This window comes from Mobula birostris, chromosome 4, assembly GCF_030028105.1.
Source record: "Mobula birostris isolate sMobBir1 chromosome 4, sMobBir1.hap1, whole genome shotgun sequence".
NCBI lineage: Eukaryota > Metazoa > Chordata > Chondrichthyes > Myliobatiformes > Myliobatidae > Mobula > Mobula birostris.
This window is the reverse complement of record NC_092373.1, coordinates 4794641-4817733: the sequence shown is the minus strand read 5'-3', so window position 1 is coordinate 4817733 and position 23093 is coordinate 4794641. Positions and strand designations below refer to the sequence as shown.

The 23093-nt window shown below is 46.5% G+C and overlaps 1 protein-coding gene across 1 annotated transcript in view; it reads left to right on the top strand.

Annotated features, from left to right (window-relative positions):
* Positions 1-21508, top strand: part of LOC140196962 (scavenger receptor cysteine-rich domain-containing group B protein-like) — a 117744-nt gene extending 96236 nt beyond the window's left edge. Inside the window, exon 14 of the mRNA XM_072256899.1 lies at positions 21297-21508. Within this exon, the coding sequence (XP_072113000.1) occupies positions 21297-21508 (212 nt within the window). The remainder of the gene's footprint in view (positions 1-21296) is intronic.
* The last annotated feature ends 1585 nt before the right edge of the window (positions 21509-23093 follow it).

Genomic DNA, 23093 nt, shown 5'->3' with positions numbered 1-23093 from the left:
AGGAGATAGCAGAGGTACTTAATGAATACTTTGTTTCAGTATTCATTACGGAGAAGTACCTTGGCGATTTTAGAGATGACGTATAGCGGACTGAAAAGCTTGAGCATGCAGATATTAAGGAAGAAGAGATGCAGGAGCTTTTGGAAAGAATCAAGTTGGATAAGTCACCGGCACTGGACGAGATGTACACAAAGCTACTCTGAGAGCGAAAGGAAGATATTGCCAAGATTCTGGCGATGATCTTTACATCATCAATGGGGACGGGAGAGGTTCCGGAGGATTGAAGTTTTGCTGATGTTGTTCCCTTATTCAAGAAAGGGTGTAGAGATAGCCCAGGAAATTATAGACCATTGAGTTTTATTTCAGTGGTTGGTAGGTCGATGGAGAAGATCCTGAGAGGCAGGATTTATGAACAATTGGAGAGGCATAATATGATTAGGAATAGTCAGCATGGCTTTGTCAAAGGCATGTCGTGCCTTACGACCCTGATTGAATTTGTAGAGAATGTGACAAAATACATTCATGAAGGTACAGCAATAGATGCAGTGCATATGGATTTCAGGAAGGCATTTGATGAGGTTTATTGAAAAGTAAGGAGGCATGGAATCCAAGGGGACCTTGCTTTGTGGATCCAAAACTGACTTCCCTACAGAAGGCAAAGAGTGGCTCTAGACGGGTCATATTCTGCATGGAGGTCGGTGACCAGTGGTGTGCCTCAGGGATCTGTTCTGCGAAACCTACTCGTCATGATTTTTATACATGACCTTGATGAGGAAGTGGAGGGATGGGTTAGTATATTTGCTGATGACGCAGTGGTTGAGGGTGCTGTGGATAGTGTGGAGAGCTGTCAGATGTTACAGCGAGACATTGACAGGAAGTGTCAGGTAGAGTTCAACCCAGATAAGTGTGAGGTGGCTCATCTTGGCAGTGTGGAGGATAAGAGGGATCATGAGGTCAGAGTCTATAGCACACTCAACGCTGCTGAACAGGTTGACTCTGTGGTTAAGGAGCATACGGTCCATTGGCCTTCATCAATCGTGGGATTCAGTTTAAGAGCCGAGAGGTAATGTTGCAGCTATGTAGGATCCTGGTCAGATTCCACTTGGAGTACTGTGCTCAGTTCTCGTCGCCTTACCACAAAAAGGATGTAGAAACCATAGAACGTGTGCAGAAGAGATTTACAGGGATGGTGCCTGGATTGGAGAGCACGCCTTATTAGCATAGGTTGAGTGATCTCTGCCTTTTCTCCTGTCAGAGGCGGAGGATGAGAGGTGAACTCATAGGGCTGTACAAGCTGATGAGAGGTATTGATCATGTGAATAGTCACAGTCTTTTTCACCAGGGCTGGGATGACTAGCACAAGAGGGCACCGTTTCAAGGTGCTTGGAAGTAGGTACAGAGGAGATGTCAGTGGTATGCTTTTTACGCAGAGAGTGTGGAGTGCGTGGAATGGGCTGACGGCGACGGTGGTGGAGGCGGATCGGAAAGGGACTTTTTAAGAGACTCCTGGATAGGTACATGGAGTTTAGAAGGGCTTTGGGTAACCGTAGGTAATTTCTAAGGTCAGGACATGTTCGGCACAGCTTTGTAGGCCTAAGCTCCTGTAATGTGCTGTAGATTTCTACTTTTCTATGTTTTTATTTTCCAGTGACCCAGTATCAACTCTCTCCTCTCTTTATATCTTTATATAACTGATAAAACTTTTACTTTCATCTTTAGATTATTGGCAAGCTTGCCCTCATGTTTTTTTCTTTTCCCGTCGTAGTTTCATCTGCCTTTTGTTCGATTTTAAAAACTTCCCAATCATCCAATTTCCCGTTGGGTTTTTTCTCGTTTATATACCCTTTCCTCGGCAAGCTCCTCTCTCTAGCAGCTGTAATTCTCTTTATTCAATGTTGATATCGATACATGTGACGTATGCGTCTCCCTCTCAAATCGCAGTTTGAATTCAATAATACTGTGATCACTGCATCCTCAGGGTTCATTTACGTTAATATCTAAGATGCCCTTTCCTCTGATAGGCTGAAGCACCAGCTGCTCTAAAAAGCCATCTTGTCGGCATTCAATAAATTTCCTCTCTTGCATTCCGATGCCAACCGGATTTTCCCTATCTCCTTGTATAGTGAAGTCCCAAGTCACAATTGTGACATTACCTTATTACATGCATTTTGCAGCTCCCTTTGCAATCTCAATCTTGCCTACCATTTGCTGGCCTGTATATGAGTCCCATAATGGATTTTTTAGACTTGAAGATTTAAACTCCATCGACAAAGATTCACATTTTCTTACTCTGTCACCTCTTTCTGAAGATGTAATTCCATCTTTTATCAACAGAGCCACACTACCGACTATGCCCCCTGTCAGTCCTTTCGATACAATGTATACCCTTTAATGCTAAGCTCCCAACGATGGCATTCTTTCAGCACGACTCAGTGATGCACACAGCGTCATGCAGACCGATCTCTAATGTGCTATCTGTTACCAGGTTCGGATATGGCCCAAGTGCGGAGTGAGAGACACTGAAGCAAGTCCATAGTTCACAAACTTTATAGCGAACAGTGTTAAATGGAAAATAAACAATAAACGCTAGGCCAAATAGGGACGTAAACTAAAACTCTCAAATGCGATACGAAACCCATACTATAGCTGAAAAGAAACTCTAATCATTAAACGAATTCCGCTCGTCTTCAAAGTCAGTTGACTCATGAGTCCAATTTCTCAGGGAAGGCTGAACGCAAACAGGCAGCGAAGCGTTGCTATGCTCTGTCCAAGACTCGACAAGTACGGTGTTAAATACTATCACTATTCGATAATAATTACCTGACACGTGAAAATACGCATCCGCAATGACCATATCTATTGCGCTACCGAATCCGTGGTGTGAACCAATGAGTTCGACCATCTTCTTCCGAATCCTGCACGTTTTTAAATACAGCAACTTCAGTCCTACATTTTCCCCCTTTTTAATTCTGCTGAAAAGAAAACATCAGATGGGAGGAGAGTAAAAAGTCCATGCTTAGGGTGAGATGTATCCTTGATAATGCTTTTCACCCTGCCCAGACAGCGTTTATTGTAGATGTTCTCAATAGGGTCAATTTGGTGCCGATAATCCGCTGGGTAGTTTTTACCACACACTGGAGTGCTTTGAGGTCCGATACGGTAAAATTGGCATACCACACTGAGAATCAGTGGGTGAGTATGCTCTGAATAGTACAGTGGTAAATGTCCGCCAGTATTTTGGGACAGAGGTGAGCTTTCTTGATGCTCCGCAGGAAATAAAGGCGCTGTTGTTCCATTTTGATCAGGATGGAGCAGTTCAGGGACCAGGTGAGATCCTCGGAAATGTGGACATCAAGGAATCTGAAGCTTGATACACGCTCTACTGCAACTCCGTTGATGTAGATGAGGACGTGAGTGTGGCTCCTAGCATGCCTGAAGTCCACAACGGTCCCCTAAGTCTTCTGGGTGTTATGAACCAGATTTTTATCAGCACACCAGCCGGCCACGTGCTTGACCTCGTCCTTGTTGGCCGTCTCGTCATACCCTCTGATCAGGCCAACCACCGTCGTGTCGTCTGCGAACTTGTTTATGGAGTTAGAATCATGTAAAGGAACGCAGTCATAGTTGAAAAGGGAGTGCAGAAGAGGGCTCAGCACACAGGCTTGAGGCACGGCGATTTTCAGGGTGACAGTGGAGGAGGAGAGGTTGTCTAACTTAACTGATTAGCGTATGTTAGTCAGAAAGTCCAAGGTCCAATTGCAGAGGGATGAGCTGATACCAAGCTGGCGAAGTTTTGCGATCAGCTTGGAGGGAATCGCATTATTGAATGCCGAACTAATGTCAATGAACAGCATTCTGACGTAAGAGTTGGGGCTGTCCAGGTGGGTCAGGGCAGGGTGAAGTGCCGTGGAGATGACATCCTTTGTTGACCTGTTGGTGCGGTAGGCACACTGATGGGGGTCCAGGATAGTGGGAAGACAGGATATCAGATATGATGGAACCAGTCTCTCAAAGCACTTTGCAATGTTGGGGGTGATTACAAGTGGACGGAAGTCATTCAGGCTCGTGGCAGTGGAATGCTTCAGCACTGGCACGATGGTGGCGATCTTGAAGCTCGTGGGGTTAAATGCGCTGCAGGTACCTCCGCTGCTGCACCAACAAGCACAGGAAGAGCTTCTTCCCTGACGCTGTAACCCTGCTGAACCTCACATCACGGCGCTAAGTAGTATTGTATCCATATTGTACTCTCTCAGTACTCTTATTTTTGTGTGCTGTAGCAGTTACTTTTTATTCGCAGTTATTTGGTAATTAACGTTATTCTTTGTATTTCTGGTCCGATGCCAACTGCATTTAATTGGCTTTGTATCTGTACTCGGCATAATGACAATAAAGTTGAATCTGATCTAATCTAATCTCATCTAAAAGTTAAAGGAAACTATCAAATACTCAGAAAGTCAGAGTTTGGGGTTCAGTTCCGATATCATCTGTAACGAGTCTGTACGTCCTCTCGTGGTTTGTATGGTCTCTTTCCAAGACAATGGATGAGAGAAAGAGTTAGATAACTTTACAGAAACTGCTTGGTAACAGACCGTCCAGCCGAACGGCCGCCCGTGGAACAGATTCACGACTTCTTGGCGAAAGTTTACTTCTCATCTCTTATTTAAATGCACCTCCCTCAAGTCTGCGGCTGCGGCTGTGCCTTCTGGTTCTATATTCACCCACTACAGGAGGCATTCCCAGTACAGATCCAGAACCATTGAACTTTCATTGTATGTTAACTCTTTCATTCTCAGATTCCAATGTGCGAACGTCTTCTACATTTTCCCTAATGACAACACAACTTTTCCAGATAAAGTGGCCTAAGCGACTCACGATACTGCGTGTGTTCTGATCAATACTTTCAAACACCTCAGTTTACATCCTACAGTCTAACCCTCTCCAAATAACTGCGAACATTGTCTTTGCCTTCTTTACCACCGACTCAAGCTACAACTTAACGTTCAGGAAAATCCCTTTGCACCTCTAATTTTTGTATTTTCACCCCATTTTGAAAACAGTCTACGATTTTATTCTTTCCACCAAAATGCATGGCCATGCCTTCATGCACCATATTCAATGTGTCTGTTCTTTTCACTTCTCCCAACCTAAGTCCTTTTCTGGACTCCCTGCTTCCTCAGCACAACTTACCCTTCCACCTGTCTTAGTGTCAACTTTAACCTTGGTCACAAAGTCATCAATTCCGGCAACCAGATCATTCCTATGTAACGTATAAAGTAGCTGTCCCAAACCTGAGCCCAGCTGAACACCAATGCAGACCGACAGCCAAGCAGCAATGGAGACCTTTGTTTATACTCGTTGCCCCTGCCAATCAGTCAATCGTCTAGCCAGCATTTTTCTTTCAATACAACAGCCATATGTGCGGCAAGTTGTCAAAGGTGTTCTGAAAATCCAAAGAAGCAACATCCACTGATTTCTCTCTCTTAATTCTTATTTTCCCAGAGAATTCCAATACATTTCGCAGGCAAAATTTGCCGCTCAGTAAACCATGCTGCTATTGACTTATTTTATCCTGTGCATTCAAGCTCTCCGTAAGCGCGTTCCTGGACAAATTGGAAGAATGGGCAAAGAGGGAGCAGGTGGAATCCAGTGTTGGGAAATATATGATAAAGCATTTTGGAAAAGCAAGGTGCAATAGTGCGGACTATCATCTAAATAGGTAGAAGGTTGAAACATCAGAGGTGCAGAGGGGCAGGGGTCCACGTGCAAAACTCCCAGAATGTTCATTTAGAGGTTGAGTCTGTGATAAAGAAAAAATATGTAATGTTGGTATTTATTTCATTAGGCATAGAATATAAAAGCAAGAAGATAAGGCTGAGTCTTCATAAGACACTGAAGGAGTATTATCAGCAGCTTCGAGCTCCGTATCTCTGAAAGGATGTGTTGTCATTGGAGAGTGTCCAGAGGAGTTCCACGATGCTGTTTTCGGGAATGAAACGGTTAACATATGAGGAGCGTTTGGCAGTTTTGGGCCTATACTCACTGGAATTTAGATGTTCGCGGGGTGGGTATCTCATTGAAACTGACTGAATGTTGAAGGCACACACGTAAAAATTGCTGGTTAACGCAGCAGGCCAGACAGCATCTCTAGGAAGATGCACAGTCGACGTTTCGGGCCGAGACCCTTAGTCAGGACTATCTGAAAGAAGGGATAGCAAGAGATTGGAAAGTGGGAGGGGGAGGGGAGATCCGTAATGATAGGAGAAGACAGGAGGGGGAGTGATGGAGCTAAGAGCTGGAAAGTTGATTGGCAAAAGGGATATGAGAGGATCATGGAACGGGAAGCCGAGAGAGAAAGAAAAGGGAGGGGGAAAGACCAGAGGGTGGGTAAGGTGTATAGTTACAGGGACAGAGGGAGAAAAAGGAGACAGAAAAAAATATATATATAATAATGCTAAATAAATAAGGAACGGATGGGGTACGAAGGGGAGGTGGGGCATTAACGGAAGTTAGAGAAGTCAATGTTCATGCCATCAGGTTGGAGGCTACCCAGACGGAGTATAAGGTGTCATTCCTCCAACCTGACTGTGGCTTCATCTTGACAGTAGAGGAGGCCGTGAATACATATATCAGAATAGGAATGGGACGTGGAATTAAAATGTGTGGCCAGTGGGTGATCCTCCTTTCTCTGGCGGACGGAACGTAGGTGTTTAGCGAAACAGTCTCCCAGCCTGAGTCGGGTCTCGCCGCATCAGGAGCACCGGACGCATTAAATTACCCCGGCCGACTCACAGGCGAAGTGTCGCCTCACCTGGAAGGACTGTCTGGGGCCCTGAATGGTGTTGAGGGAAGAAGTGTAAGGGTATGTGTAGCACTTGTTCCACTTACAAGGATAAGTGCCGGGAGGGAGATCAGTAGGAAGGGATGGGGTGGGGGAGGGGGATGAATGGACAAGGGAGTCGTTAGGGAGCGATCCCTGTGGAAAGCAGAGGTGGGTGGGGGGGAAGATGTGCTTACTGGTGAGATCCCGTTGGAAGTGGCGGAAGTTACGGAGAATTATATGTTGGACCCGGATGCTGGTGGGGTGGTAGATGAGCGCAAGGGAAACCCTATTCCTAGCATGGTATGACCTTACTGTAAAACCCGCCAATAAGTGGGGTGCTGTTGAAGACTGGCGTACTGACCACTACCTTGCCGAGGCACAGCGACAACTCGTGGATACCTCCTCTTGTTTATCCTTCGATCATGACCCCACTAAGGAGCACCAGGCCATTGTCTCCTACATCATCACCAACTTGATCCGTTCAGGGCATCTCCTACCCACTGCTACCAATCTTATACTTCCACACTCCACACTTCCCGTTTCTACCTCCTACTCAAGATCCAAAAATCTGCCTCTCCAGGTAGACCCATTGTCTCATCAAGCTTATGCCCCACCGAACTCATTTCTGCATACCTCGACACGTTTTTAAACCATATAACCATATAACCATGTAACAATTACAGCACGGAAACAGGCCATCTCGGCCCTTTTAGTCTGTGCCAAACTCTACTCTCACCACGTCCCACCGGCCTACGCTCAGCCTATAACCTTCCATCCCTTTCGTGCCCATTTGCTGTCCAGTTTAAATTTAAATGACCACTTTGAACCTGTCTCAACCACAACTGCTGGAAGCTCATTCACACAGCCAGCACTCACTGAGTAAAGAAGTTCCCCCTCATGTTACACCTAAACCTTTGGCCAGTGGAAAGCGGCCAGAGCGTGAGTGGGCCAGTGAAGGAGTGGAGCTTTGAGGCTTTGACTCGATAGATTCTGGCAGCTTTGGCAGTTGGTCTGTGCAATCAAATCAATCAGGATTTGAATAGATCAGCAGTAAGCCGTGAATTATACAATCAAGATTTGAATAAGCTGAGACTCAGTAGAAAGCAGCTGATTGGGCAGTCGAGGTCAGGTGACCAAACATTTTGAAAAGCTCAGACAGATAAATAGAGGGATAGCTCAGGCGAAGCGGCCAGTGCGTGAGTGGGCCAGTGAAGGAGTGGCGCTTTGAGGCTTTGACTCGAGAGGCTTCGAGGAGAAGAGGAGGAGGACAATCTAGCTCGCAGTTAGTTTTTACAATGTCCCCTGAGACGGTGATGTGCCTCTCATGTGAGATGTGGCAGTCTTGGGGGAACGCCTCTCTCCCGCAGAGTCACATCTGCCAGAAGTGCATACAACTGGGCGATCTGGAAGACCGTGTAAGGAATCTGGAGCAGCAGCTGGATGACCTTCGACTCATAAGGGAGAATGAGGCAGTCATAGATGAGAGCTACAGGGAGGTAGTCACACCTGGGCTGTCGGAAGCAGGTCGTTGGGTGACAGTCAGAGGGGGGAAAGCGAAGGTGAGCAGACAGGTACTGCAGAGCACCCCTGCAGCCATTCCCCTGAATATTAAGTTTACCGTCCTCGATACTGTTGGCGGGGACGATAGACCAGGTGTGAACCACTGTGGCAGGGCCTCAGGCACTGAGTCTGACCCTGTGGTGCAGAAGAGTGGGATGGAGAAGAGGAGAGCTGTCGTCATTGGAGACTCTATAGTCAGGAGAGCAGACAGGAGATTTTGTGGACGTGAGAAGGACACCCGCATGGTTTGTTGCCTCCCGGGCGCCAGGATCCGGGATGTCTCTGACCGGGTGCACGACATCCTGGTACGAGAGGGTAAGCGATCAGAAGTCGTGATACATGTTGGGACCAACGACATAGGCAGGAAGAGAGATGAGGTCATGAAGTGTGAGTTTCGGGAATTAGGCAGAAGGCTGAAGATCAGTACCTCAAGGGTGACGTTCTCAGGATTGCTACCAGTGCTACGTGACAGAGATGGTAAGAATTGGAGGAGATGGCAGTTGAATGCGTGGCTGAGGAGTTGGTGCAGGGAGCAGGGTTTTAGATTTTTAGATCATTGGGGTCATTTCTGGGGAAGGTGGGGCCTGTACAGATTGGATGGGTTGCACCTGAACTCGAGGGGGAGCAATATCCTTGTAGGTAGGTTTGCGAGCATGGTTCGGGAGGGTTTAAACTAATTTGCGAGGGGGATGGGACCCAGAGCGCTAGAGCAGTGAAAGAAGTGCATGGAGTAAAGCCAGATCTAACATACAGAGAGGCTTTGAGGAAAGAGAAGCAGAATCAACGTTGTAAAGACAGTAAGGTAGAAGGGCTGAAATGTGTGTACCTCAATGCAAGAAGCATCAGGAACAAAGGTGATGAACTGAAAGCTTGGGTACATACATGGAATTATGATGTAGTGGACATTACAGAGACTTGGCTGGCACCAGAGCAAGAATAGATTCTCAATATTCATGGTTTTCACTGCTTTAAAAGGGATAGATAGGGTGGAAAAGGGGGAGGAGGACTGGGATACTATTACAGCTACAGAAAGGGTGGGTAATATAGCAGGATCCTCTTTTGTGTCAATATGGGTGGAAGTCAGGAACAGGAAGGGAGCAGTTACTCTAGTGGGGGTATTCTATAGACCCCTGGTAGCAGCAGAGATACGTAGGAGCAGATTGGGAGGCAGATTTTGGAAAGGTGAAAAAATAACAGGGTTGTTATCATTGGTGACTTTAATTTGCCTAATGTTGATTGGCACCTGATTAGTTCCAAGGGTTTAGATGGGGCAGAATTTGTTATCTGTGTCCAGGATGGATTCCTGTCACAGTATGTGGACAGATCGACCGGGGGAATGCGATACTAGATCTAATACTAGGTAATGAACCGGGTCAGGTCACAGATCTCTCAGTGGGTGAGCATCTGGGGGACAGTGACCCCCGCTCCCTGGCCTTTATAATTATCATGGAAAAGGATAGAATCAAAGAGGACAGGAAAATTTAAAATTGGGGAAAGGCAGGAAGGCTATAAGGCTATAAGGCTAGAATTTGCGGGTGTCAATTGGGATGATGTTTTTGCAGGGAGGTGTACTATGGACATGTGGCCGATGTTTAGAGATCTCTTGCGAGTAGGGTAAAGGAAAATCCCAAGGCATTCTTCAATTATGTGAAGAAAAAAAGGAAGACGGGTAGGACCGATTAGAGATAAAGGTGGGAAGATGTGCCTGGAGGCTGTGGGAGCGAGGTCCTCAATGAATACTTCTCTTCGATATTCACCAATGAGAGGGAACTTGATGATGATGAGGACAATATGAATGAGATTGATGTTCTGGAGCATGCTGATATTAAGGGAGAGGAGGTGTTGGAGTTGTTAAAATATAATAGGACAGATAAGTCCCCGGGGCCTAACGGAATATTCCCCAGGCTGCTCCACGAGGTGAGAGAAGAGATTTCTGAGCCTCTGGCTGGAATCTTTATGTCCTCGTTGTCCACGGGAATGGTACCGGAGGACTGGAGGGAGGCGAATGTTGTTCCTTTGTTCAAAAAAGGTAGTAGGGATAGTCCGGGTAATTATAGACCAGTGAGCCATACGTCTGTGGTGGGAAAGCTGTTGGAAAAGATTCTTAGAGATAGGATCGAGAGGCATTTAGATAATCATGGTCTGATCAGGGACAGTCAGCATGGCTTTGTGAAGGGCAGATAGTGTCTAACGAGCCTGATAGAGTTCTTTGAGGAGGTGACCAGGCATATAGAGGAGGATAGTGCAGTGGCTGTGATCTATATAGATTTCAGTAAGGCATTTGACAAGGTTCCACACGGTAGGCCTATTCAGAAAGTTAGAAGGCATGTGATCCAGGGAGGTTTGGCCAGGTGGATTCAGAATTGGCTTGCCTGCAGAAGGCAGAGGGTGGTGGTGGAGGGAGTACATTCAGATTGGAGAATTGTGACTAGTGGTGTCCCACAAGGATCTGTTCTGGGACCTCTACTTTTCGTGATTTTTATTAACGACCTGGATGTTGGGGTAGAAGGGTGGGTTGGCAAGTTTGCAGACGACACAAAGGTTGGTGGTGTTGTAGATAGTGTAGAGGATTGTCAAAGATTGCAGAGAGACATTGATAGGATGCGGAACTGGGCTGAGAAGTGGTTGATGGAGTTCAACGCGGAGAAGTGTGAGGTGGTACACTTTGGAAGGACAAACTCCAAGGCAGAGTAGAAAGTAAATGGCAGGATACTTGGCAGTGTGGAGGAGCAGAGGGATCTCGGGGTACATGTCCGCAGATCCCTGAAAGTTGCCTCACAGGTGCATAGGGTAGTTAAGAAAGCTTACGGGGTGTTAGCTTTCATAAGTCGAGGGATAGAGTTTAAGAGTCGCGATGTAATGATGCAGCTCTATAAAACTCTGGTCAGGCCACACTTGGAACATTGTGTCCAGTTCTGGTCACCTCACTTTAGGAAGGATGTGGAGGCATTGGAAAGGGTACAGAGGAGATTTATCAGGATGCTGCCTGGTTTGGAAAGTATGCATCATGATCAGAGATTAAGGTAGCTAGGGCTTTACTCTTTGGAGAGAAGGAAGATGAGAGGAGACATGATAGAGTTGTACAAGATAATAAGAGGAATAGATAGAGTGGATAGCCAGCGCTTCTTCCCCAGGGCACCACTGCTCAATACAAGAGGACATGGCTTTAAGGTAAGGGGTGGGAAGTTCAAGGGGGATATTAGAGGAAGGGTTTTTACTCAGAGAGTGGTTGGTGCATGGAATGCACTGCCTGAGTCAGTGGTGGAGGGAGATACACTAGTGAAGTTTAAGAGACTACTAGACAGGTATATGGAGGAATCTAAGGTAGGGGTTATATGGGAGGCAGGGTTTGAGGGTCGGCACAGCATTGTGGGCCGAAGGACCTGTACTGTGCTGTACTATTCTATGTTCTATGTTCTATGTTTAACACTCAACTCACGTCCACTTGTTTGAATCTCCCCCAGTCAACGGAAAAAGCCTCTCAACGTTAACTCTAACTACCTCCCTCATAATTTTAAATACATCTATTAAGTCCCCCCTCAAACGTTCACGTTTCAAAGATAAATACCCAACTTGTTCAAACGCTATCTGTAACTTAGGTCATGAAACCCAACTAACATTCCAGTAAATCTTCTCTATACTCTCTCTAATTTGATGACATCTTTCTTATAAATTGTTGACCAAAACTGCAGACAATACTCCAAATGTGGCGTCACCAATGCCTTGTACAATTTCAATATCACATCGCAATTCCTATACTCAGTGTTCTGATTTAGGAAGGCCAGCATACCGAAAGCTTTCTTCACCACGCTACACACATGGGATTCCACATTCAGGGAACTATGCGCCATTATTCCTAATTCCCTCTGTTCTACTGCATTTTTCAATGCCCTACCATATACCGTGTATATCCTATTTTGATTAGCCTCCGAAAATGTAGCACCTCACATTTATCAGCATTAAACTCCATCTGCCATCTTTTGGCCCACTCTTCTAACTGGCCTAAATCTCTTTGTAAGCTTCAAAAAACCTCCTTCATTATCTACATCTCCACCTATCTTAGTATCATCTGCATACTTACTCATCCAATTTACCACTCCATCATCCAGAATATTAATGTATCTGACAAACAAGATTGGACACAGTACAGATCCCTGAGGCACACCACTAGTCACCGGCCTCCAATCTGACAAACAGCTATTCGCCACTACTCTCTGGCGTCTCCCAGCCAGCTACAGCTGAATCCATTTTACTACTTCAATATTAATACCTAACGATTGAACATTCCTAACCAACCCTCCATGTGGGACCTTGGCAAAGGCCTTACTGAGGTCCATACAGACAACATCGAGCGCTTTACCCTCGTCAACTTTCCTCGTAACCTCTTCAAAAAATTCAATTAGATTTGTCAAACATGACCTTCCACGTACAAATCCATGTTGACTGTTCCTAATCAGACCCTGTCAATCCACATAATTATACATACCATCTCTAAGAATACTTTTCATCTATTTACTTACCACTGACTTCAAACTCACAGGCCGATAATTGCTAGGTTTAGTCTTAGAACCCTTTTTAAACAATGGAAAAGCATGAACAATATGCCAATCCTCCGGCGCCATCGCCGTTTCTAATGACATTTGAAATATTTCTGTCAGAGCCCCTAATACTTCCAAACTAACTTCGCTCAGGATCCCAGGAAATATCCTGTCAGGACCCGGAGTCTTATCCACCTTTATATTCCTTAAAAGCTCCAGTACTTCCTCTTCTTTAATCATCATAGTATCCATAATTTCCCTACCTGTTTCCCTTATCTTACACCATTCAATATCCTTCTCCTTAGTGAATACCGAGAAAAGAACTTGTTCAGAATCTCCCCCATTTCCTTTGGCTCCGCACATAGCTGTCCACTCTGATTCTTTAAGGGGCCAATTGTATCCCTCACTATCGATTTGCTGTTAATATAACGTTAGAAACCATTGGGATTTATTTTCCCCTTCCGTGCCAAAGCAAACTCATATCTTCTTTAAGCTATACTAATTTCTTTCTTAAGATTCTTTGTACATTCTTTACATTCCTCAAGCAGCTCATTTACTCCATGCTGCCTATATCAATTGTAGATGTCTCTCCTTTCCCGAACCACGTTTCCAATATCCCTTGAAAAGCTTGGATCTCTCAAACGTTTAGCCTTTCCTTTCAACCTAACAGGAACATAAAGATTCTGTACTCTCAAAATTTCACCCTTAAATGACCTCCATTTCTCTATTACATTCTTCCCTGAAAACAAATTGACCCAATCCACTGCTTTTGAATCCTCTCGCATCTCCTCAAAGTTAGCCTTTCTCCAATAAAATATAGAACACTGGGTCCAGACCTATCCCTCTCCATAATTATATTGAAACTAAAGGCATTGTGATCACTGGACCCGAAGTGCTCCCCAACACAAACCTCCGTCAATCCCCATCTGGTGGTCTATAATACACCCACATAAGAATTACTACAACTTTTCCATTCCTCAATTCCACCCAAATAGCCTCACTAGACGAACCCTCTTATCTATTCTGCCACAGCACCGCTGTAATATTTCCTGTAAGGAGAAATATTTCCTCCCCCTCTTGTCCATCCGATTCTATCACATCTAAAGCAATTAAATCTAGTAATATTTAGTTGACAATCACACCCCTCCTGTAACCATGTCTTACTGATACCTATATCACCATACTTCCAGGTATCAATTCATGCTTTAGCTAATCCACCATTCTTATAATGCTCCCAGCATTAAAATAAATACATTTCAGAAATTTCCCAACTCTTACTCTCTGTTTATCACTATCAGTGCAAGCAACTTTACTATTTTCTTTGCCTTCCTCCTTCCCTATATCTGTTCCGACACTTTGGTTCTCCTCCACCCTCGTATCTACTTTAAATCCAGCGGAGCCTCTCTAGCTAACCTACCTGCAAGAATCTTTGTCCCCCTCCAGTTCAGATGTAGACCGTCCCGCCGGAACTGGACCCACCTTGCTTGGAAAATTGCCCAATTATCTACAAATCTGAAGCCTTCCCTCCTGCACCATGTCTTCAGCCAGGTGTTGATTTGCGCTATCTCACCATTTCTAAACCTGCCTGCACATGACACTGGTAGAAATCCTGAGATTGCTATCCTGGAGATCATCTCCTTGGAACTTGGCGCCGAAATCTCTAAACTCACCTTTCAGGGCCTCCTCACTCTTCCTACCCACGTCATTGGTCCCTACATGGACCACGACATCCGGCTGCTCACCCTCCCTCTTGAGAATACCGAGAACTCGATCCAAGATATCACAGACCTTGGCACGAGGGAGGCAACAGTCCATTCGGGATTCTCGATCTCTTCCACAGAACATCTTATCTGTCTCCCTAGCCATCGAATCCCCTATCGCAACTGCTCTCCTGTTTTCCCTCCTTTCTTTCTGGGTTGAGAATCCCATCTCGGTGCCAAAGACGCAACCACTGCAACTTGGTGGTACCCATCAACAGTATCCAAAACGATGTACTTATTATTGGTGGGATCGGCCACAGGGGTGTTCTGATCGTTCTGTCTATTCCCCCTCCCTCTCCTGACAGTCACCCAGCTACCCGTCTCCTGACACTTAGGGGTGTCTATCTCCCTGCTACTCCTCTCCGTTTCTGCCTCGGCCTCCCGAATGATCCGAAGTTCATCCAGCTCCTGCTCCAGTTCCCTAACTCGGTTTGTCAGGAGCTGCAGCTGAAGCACCTTTCGCAGGTGTAGTTATCAGGGACGATTGTGCTCGCCCAGACTTCCCCCATCCTGCAAACGGAGCACTCAACTGCCCTAACTGCTGCCCCCATTACCTACTGTTAAGGTAACAAGATCTATTAAAGGAACTTACCGGGCCTTACCTCACTTGGAGTGAAGCTCTTCTACAAACAGAGCCGGGCTACTGAAGCCATGAAACCAGTCGCTCCGGTCAGATGGGGAGAGTCATCCGGGATTGCCAGTTTATTTTGAAGAATGAAAACTATGATCTCAAAGACCCCACTGCCTTGTGGCTGTTGCCTCTCATAGGGAAATCTTCGTGAGTAACCCCGAGGAAAATTTAGGAGCAGCAGTCCCTCGGGCTGTCCAAGGTTTATATCATCATTGACACAGGCTGAGGTATAGAGAGTGGCTAATATATGATAGTGTCAAAACGATTCGGAGAAGTGTGCAGACTCATTGGCTCTTCATCGCACTAGGGAGCTGAGACGATTTTAAAAAGATGGAGTTTCTTTCAGCTGTGGATTTGATTGGACGAAATGCGCAGACGCAGTAGCACATAATCGCGGAAGGCCACTGAGAAAGTTCTGGGATAAAATTAAGACACTGCCGAGCGGAGCGGCCGTCGGATTAGCGTGAGATAGAGCATTTCAGGTCTGGCTCATCGGAGTTTCGGCGAGGCAAGGAGATAAGTCACTTCCATGTATTTTTTTTTTAGCTAACTTAAGAACAGTGGGTATGACTCCAACGTCAGTTTGCTGCTCTGAGTGTCATACGTGAGATATCTGGGAGCCTTCCAGCCTCTTTGATGGCCACATCTGCGCCAGAGCCATTGGAAAGGGCTCCTTGGAGTCCGAGTTAGGGAACTAGAGCTGCAGCTCAATGACCTTCTGCTTGTTAGAGAAAATGATGGAAAGATCCACAGGATATACAGGCAGGTAATCGCACCGGGGCCACCGGATACAGACATGTATTTTCGTTGAAGAGAGGGAAGGGAGAGCGTCCGGTACTGGGGAGAACCACTCTAGAAACCATAGAAACCATAGAAACTACAGCACAGAAACAGGCCTTTTGGCCCTTCTTGGCTGTGCCGAACCATTTTCTGCCTAGTCCCACTGACCTGCACACGGAACATATCCCTCCATACACCTCCCATCCATGCATCTGTCCAATTTATTCTTAAATGTTACAAAAGAACCCGCATTTACCACCTCGTCTGGCAGCTCATTCCATACTCCCACCACTCTCTGTGTGAAGAAGCCCCACCTAATGTTCCCCTTAAACTTTTCCTCCCTCACCCTTAACCCATGTCCTCTGTTTCTTTTCCCCCCTTGCCTCAGTGGAAAAAGCCTGCTTGCATTCACTCTATCTATACCCATCATAATTTTATATACCTCTATCAAATCTCCCCTCATTCTTCTACGTTCCAGGGAATAAAGTCCTAACCTATTCAACCTTTCTCTGTAACTGAGTTTCTCAAGTCCCGGCAACATCCTTGTAAACCTTTTCTGCACTCTTTCAACCTTATTTATATCCTTCCTGTAATTTGGTGACCAAAACTGAACACAATACTCCAGATTCGGCCTCACCAATGCCTTATACAACCTCATCATAACATTCCAGCACTTATATCCAATACTTCGATTAATAAAGGCCAATGTACCAAAAGCTCTCTTTACGACCCTATCTACTTGTGATGACACTTTTAGGGAATTTTGTATCTGTATTCCCAGATCCCTCTGTTCCACTGCACTCCTCAGTGCCTTACCATTAACCCTATATGTTCTACGTTGGTTTGTCCTTCCAACGTGCAATACCTCACACTTCTCAGTATTAAACTCCATCTGCCATTTTTCAGCCCATTTTTCCAGCTGGTCCAAGTCCCTCTGCAGGCTCTGAAAACCTTCCTCACTGTCTACTACACCTCCAGTCTTTGTATCATCAGCAAACTTGCTGATCCAATTTACCACATTATCATCCAGATCATTGATATAGATGACAAATAACAATGGACCCAGCACTGATCCCTGTGGCACACCACTAGTCACAGGCCTCCACTCGGAGAAGCAATTCTCTACCACCACTCTCTGGCTTCTTCCATCGAGCCAATGTCTAATCCAATTTACCACCTCTCCATGTATACCTAGCGACTGAATTTTTCTAACAAACCTCCCAGGCGGGACCCAGTCAAAGGCCTTACTGAAGTCCATGTAGACAATATCCATTGCCTTCCCTTCATCCACTTTCCTGGTAACCTGCTCGAAAAACTCCAACAGATTGGTCAAAGATGACCTACCACGCACAAAGCCATGTTGACTCTCCCTAATAAGCCCCTGTCTATCCAAATGCTTGTAGATTCTGTCTCTTAGTACTCCCTCCAATAACTTACCTACTACTGACGTTAAACTCACCGGCCTATGGTTTACCGGATTGCTTTCGATTCTTTTTTAAACAACGGAACAACATGAGCCACTCTCCAATCCTTCGGCACTTCACCAGTAGACAGCGACATTTTAAATATTTCTGCCAGGGCCCCCGCAATTTCAACACTAGTCTCCTTCAAGGTCCGAGGGAACACTCTGTCAGGTCCCGGGGATTTATCCACTTTAATTTTTCTCAAGACAGCAAGCACTTCCTCCTTTTTAAACTGTACACTTTCCATGGTCTCACTACTTGATTCTCTCAATTCCATAAATTTCATGCCAGCTTCCTTAGTAAATACAGACGCAAAAAAACTATTTAAGATCTCCCCCATTTCCTTTGGTTCCGCACAAAGCCGACCACCCTGATCTTCAAGAGGACCAATTTTATCCCTTACAATCCTTTTGCTCTTCATATACTTGTAAAAGCTCTTTGGATTCTCCTGCACTTTGACTGCCAAGGCAACCTCATGTCTTCTTTTAGCCCTCCTGATTTCTTTCTTAAGCATTTTCTTGCACTTCTTATACTCCTCAAGCACCTGATTTACCCCCTGTTTCCTATACATTTCATACAACTCCCTCTTCTTCTTTATCAGAGTTGCAATATCCGTTGAGAACCAAGGTGCCTTATTCCTATTCAACTTGTCTTTAATCCTGACAGGAACATACAAACTCTGCATTCTCAAAATTTCCCCTTTGAAGGCTTCCCACCTACCAATCACATCTTTGCCAGAGAACAATCCATTGTCCCAATCCACGCTTTTTAGATCCTTTCTCATTTCTTCAAATTTGGCCTTCTTCCAGTTCAGAACCTCAACCCTAGGACCAGATCTATCCTTGTCCATGATCAAATTGAAACTAATGGTGTTATGATCACTGGAATTAAAGTGCTCCCCTACACAGTCTTCTGCCACTTGCCCTAATTCGTTACCTAACAGGATCCAATATTGCATCCCCTCTAGTTGGTCCCTCTATATATTGATTTAGAAAACTTTCCTGAACACATTTTACAAACTCTAAACCATCTAGACCCCTGACAGTATGTGAGTCCCTCTCGATGTATGGAAAATTAAAATCCCCTACCACCACAACTTTATGTTTCCTGCGGTTGCCTGCTATCTCTCTGCAGATTTGCTCTTCCAAGTCTCGTTGACTATTGGGTGGTCTGTAATACAATCCCACTAATGTGGCTATACCTTTCCTGTTCCTCAGCTCCACCCATAAGGACTCAGTAGACAAGCCCTCTAATCTGTCCTGCCTGAGCACTGCTGTAATAATTTCCCTAACAAGCAATGCCACTCCCCCACCTTTCATTCTTCAGCCTCGATCACATCTGAAACATCGGAACCCTGGAATATTAAGCTGCCAGTCCTGCCCCTCCTGTAGCTTAGTTTCACTAATTGCTACAACATCATAATTCCACGTGTCAATCCACGCCCTCAACTCATCCGCCCTCCCCGCAATACTCCTACAATTGAAATATATACACCTCAGAAGATTTTTACCACCACTCACAACCTTTCTATCAGCAGATTTGCTTAAACCTTCAACATCATTTATTTTCACCCCAGCCACACTGTCAGTTCTGACACTCTGGTTCCCATCCCCCTGTAAATCTAGTTTAAAGCCTCCCCAATAGCACTAACAAACCTCCCTGAAAGGTTATTTGTCCCCCTGTGGTTCAAGTGTAACCCGTCTCTCTTGTACAGGTCCCATCTGCCCCAGAAAAGGTCCCAATGATCCTGAAATCTGAAACGCTGCCCCCTACACCAGTTCCTCAGCCACTTGTTCCTCCTCCAGAGCATCCCATTCCTACCCTCACTGGCACCTAGCACAGGTAGCAATCCCGAGATTACCACCCTTGAGGTCCTGCTTTTCAACTTCCTACCAAGCTCTCTATATTCACTGTCCAGGACCTGTTCACTCTTCCTTGCTATGTCATTGGTACCGATGTGCACCACGACATTTGTCTGGTCACCCTCCCACTTCAGAATGTCATGCAATCATTCAGAGACATCCTTGACCTTGGCACCTGGGAGGCAACAAACTATCCTGGATTCTCTGTCACGACCATAGAACCTTCTATCTGCACCTCTAACTATCGAGTCCCCTATCACTACTGCTCTCCTCTTTCTCCCCCTCCCTTCTGCACTGCAGAGCCAGATTCAGTGCCAGAGATCCGGCTACTGCAGCTAGTCCCAGGTAAGTCATCCCCCCCAACAGTATCCAATGCAGTACACTTGTTGTTAAGGTGAATGGCCACAGGGGAATCCTGCTCTGCCTGCCCTTTCCTGTTCCCTCGCCTGACAGTGACCCAATTTCCTGTCCTCTGCTCCTTTGGCGTAACTACCTCCCTGTAGCTACGATCTATAATCTCCTCATTCTCCCGAATGATCCGCAGATCATCCAGCTCCTGCTCCAGTTCCCTAACGCTGTTTGTCCGGAGCTGCAGCTGGATGCACTTCTTGCAGGTGTCGTTGTCAGGGACACCGGAAGTCTCTCTGACTTCCCACATCCTGCACGAGGAGCATTCCAACATCCTGCCAGGCATTCTCTCTACTGTAAAGAATCTGAACTCTAGTCATTCCTTGTAACTATAAATACGCCATTTTGAGTACTGATGTGGTGGAAACCTACCTGGCACTGAGTCTAACCCTGTGTCTCAGAACGTTCGGAAACGGAAGACGATGCGAGCAGTAATAGGGGACTCTAGAGTTCGGGGGACAAATAGGCGATTTTGTGGGAGAGGTAAAAGCATCACAGATGGTAGTTTGCCTCCCAGGTGCCAGGGTTCGTGATGTTTCTAAAATGGGAAGATGAGCAGCCAGAGGTCCTCGTACATATTGGTACCAAGGACATAGGTAGAAAAAGGGAGGAGGTAATGAAAGCAACGTACAGGGAGTTAGGAAGGAAGCTGAAAATCAGGAACTCAAGGATAATAATGTGGTTATTACTGCCTGCGCCACACGACCGTGAGTACAGAAATAGAATGAAGTGGGGAATAAATGTGTGGCTAAAGGATTTGAGCAGGGAGAGGGATTCAGATTTCTGGATCAGAGGGACCTCTTCTGAGGCAGGTGGGCACTAAACAAAGAGAACAGGCTGTAGGTGAATCCGAGGAGGAAGAATTTCCTGGCAAGAAGGCTTGCTAATTTTGCTAGGGAGGATTTGAACCAGATTGTCAGGAGTGTAGGAGGTAGTGATCACAGCTCTCTCTCATTTACCATAGCGCTGGCGAGGGATAAGAACAGTTCATTTGGAAAAAAAAACATGTAACTGGGGTTGGGTGAAATAGGATGTTAGTAAGCAGGAACGGAAGCATAAATTGGGAGCAGATTTCGGCGCTGCAGAAACGTGGTAAATGTTCAGAGGGAATTTGCATGGCATTCTGCATACGTATGTTCGATTTCAGCAGGGAAAAGGTGGCAGAGTAAACGTGGTGCGCAAAGGGTGTAGAAAATCTAGTTAAGAAGAAAAGCAAAGCTTACGAAAGTTTCAAGAAATCGAGTACTGATAGATTTCTAGAAAATTACAAGCTATGGAATATGGCTCCGGTATCTAGAGACTGTGCGCGTGCTCTACCGAGCAAACTGCCCTCTACACTATCCTATACCCGAGAAACCCTTCTAAACCTCCAATCTGCTAAATCTAGCAAGATCAACAACACCCTGGCGAAGCTGGAAAGATCACCGCACCAGAATTGCTTCTTCAACTCCGTACCGCACCTGGACAAAACCAGCGAGGCCTGGTTCGAGGCCCATCGCGTTCCCGGAGACCCGGGGCCTGCTACCGTGCCGCAGCGCTTGGGGACGAAGCCCATTCCGACCAGCACCTCTCCGGTGTAGACGATCATACAAAAGTGACGTCGGAGACCTCAAGGTGTCCCAGACGCTTCCCCGGAGCGAGCGCCGTAAAGTCCCGTTGGTGAACTTCATCAGCTGCCGGAAGTGAGGCCTCCGCCTCCGACCTCGGAAATCGATCCCGAGGCTCGGCTGGAGCGGAGGCCTTGGCAACGGTGAATCAGGTCACGGACTTTTTTCAGCCAGGTGCCCGGCACTCCGATATTAAGTGTCGGCTTCGAGACCCGACCCAATTGACAGCCCGGGCCCCGGCAGCTGGAAGTGGCAGCGAAGCCTCCCCCGTTACTCAGCCCAACCCGGAGCGCCCGTCGACGCGTCCCGCCAATCGATCCCCGCGAGACGCGTTCATCAACCTCAAAGAGCTGCCAACAACACACTGCATCGATGGAAACCTGGAAAGATGCACTATTTACCGACGAAGCATGGGAAAAGAGCTGGGCCGCTGGTCAGATTGAAGCTGAGGGGCTTCAGCGTCTATATGCCCACCATGGAAAACAAGGTGGATGATCTTAAAGGGAGACTCACCTACTGCAGGGAGATGCAGAACTGCTGTGTATTCTGTTTCACCGAGATCTGTCTCTCCCCTGTCAATCCCGACTCTGCCATCCGACTGGAGAGATTTTCGATCCATCGGATGGACCCCACAGCGTCTTCGGGCAGGACGAGGGGAGGTGATGTCTGCCTGCGGATCAACACTGCGTGGTGCTCGGACACAGTGGCACTGACAAGCTCCTGCAGGCCGGACCTGGAACACCTGTCGGTGAAGTGTCGTCTCTACTACCTGCCACGGGAATTCACCTCGATCGTACTGACAGCAGTCTACATTCACCCCCAGGCGGACGTGGAGTGTGCTCTGAACATACTGTATGCCAACATCAATGAACTTGAGACCAGATATCCGGAGGCTTTGCTTATTACAGCCGAGGACTTTAACCAGGCCAACCTCAGAAAGTCGATGCCAAAGTTCTACCAACATGTCTCCTGCCGCACTAGAGGCCCGAATATACTTGACCACTGCTACACAGCAGTCAAGGATGCCTACCGTTCCGTCCCACGACCTCACTTCGGAAAATCGGACCATCAGGCCGTACTCTTCGTACCGGCTTACAAACCGACACTGAAGCGGGAGGTCACGGTGTCAAAAGTGGTGTCCCGTTGAACGGAGGTAACGGATAAGCTCCTCCGTGACTGTTTTGAATCGCTGGACTGTTTAGTATTCAAGGACTCGGCATCTAACCTCTATGAGTATGCCTCAGCTGTCACGGACTTTATCTGGCAATGCACAGAGGACTGCGTATCTCTCAAGGCGATCCGGATATTCCCTAACCCGGAATCTTTGATGAATTATGAGGTCCAGTCCCTTTTTAAGGCTAGAGCTGCAGCTTTTAGGTCCAGGGATACCAGTTGCTACACGGAATCCAGGCGTGAACTCCGGAAAGCCATTAAGGGCGCGGTGAATCAATATCGAGCCAAGTTCGAAGCCCAGGCTAACTAGAAGGATGCCGGTAGACTATGGCAAGGTCTAAATGAGATCACTGAGCGCAAGGAAAAGGCTGGGAATACCAATAACTGTGGCGCTTCTCTTCCTGACGAACTTAACGTATTCTATTCAAGACTCGAACAGAAGAGGAGCGTTCCAGTCCCTCCCGATGAACCAGACCTGGTAGCATCGAGAT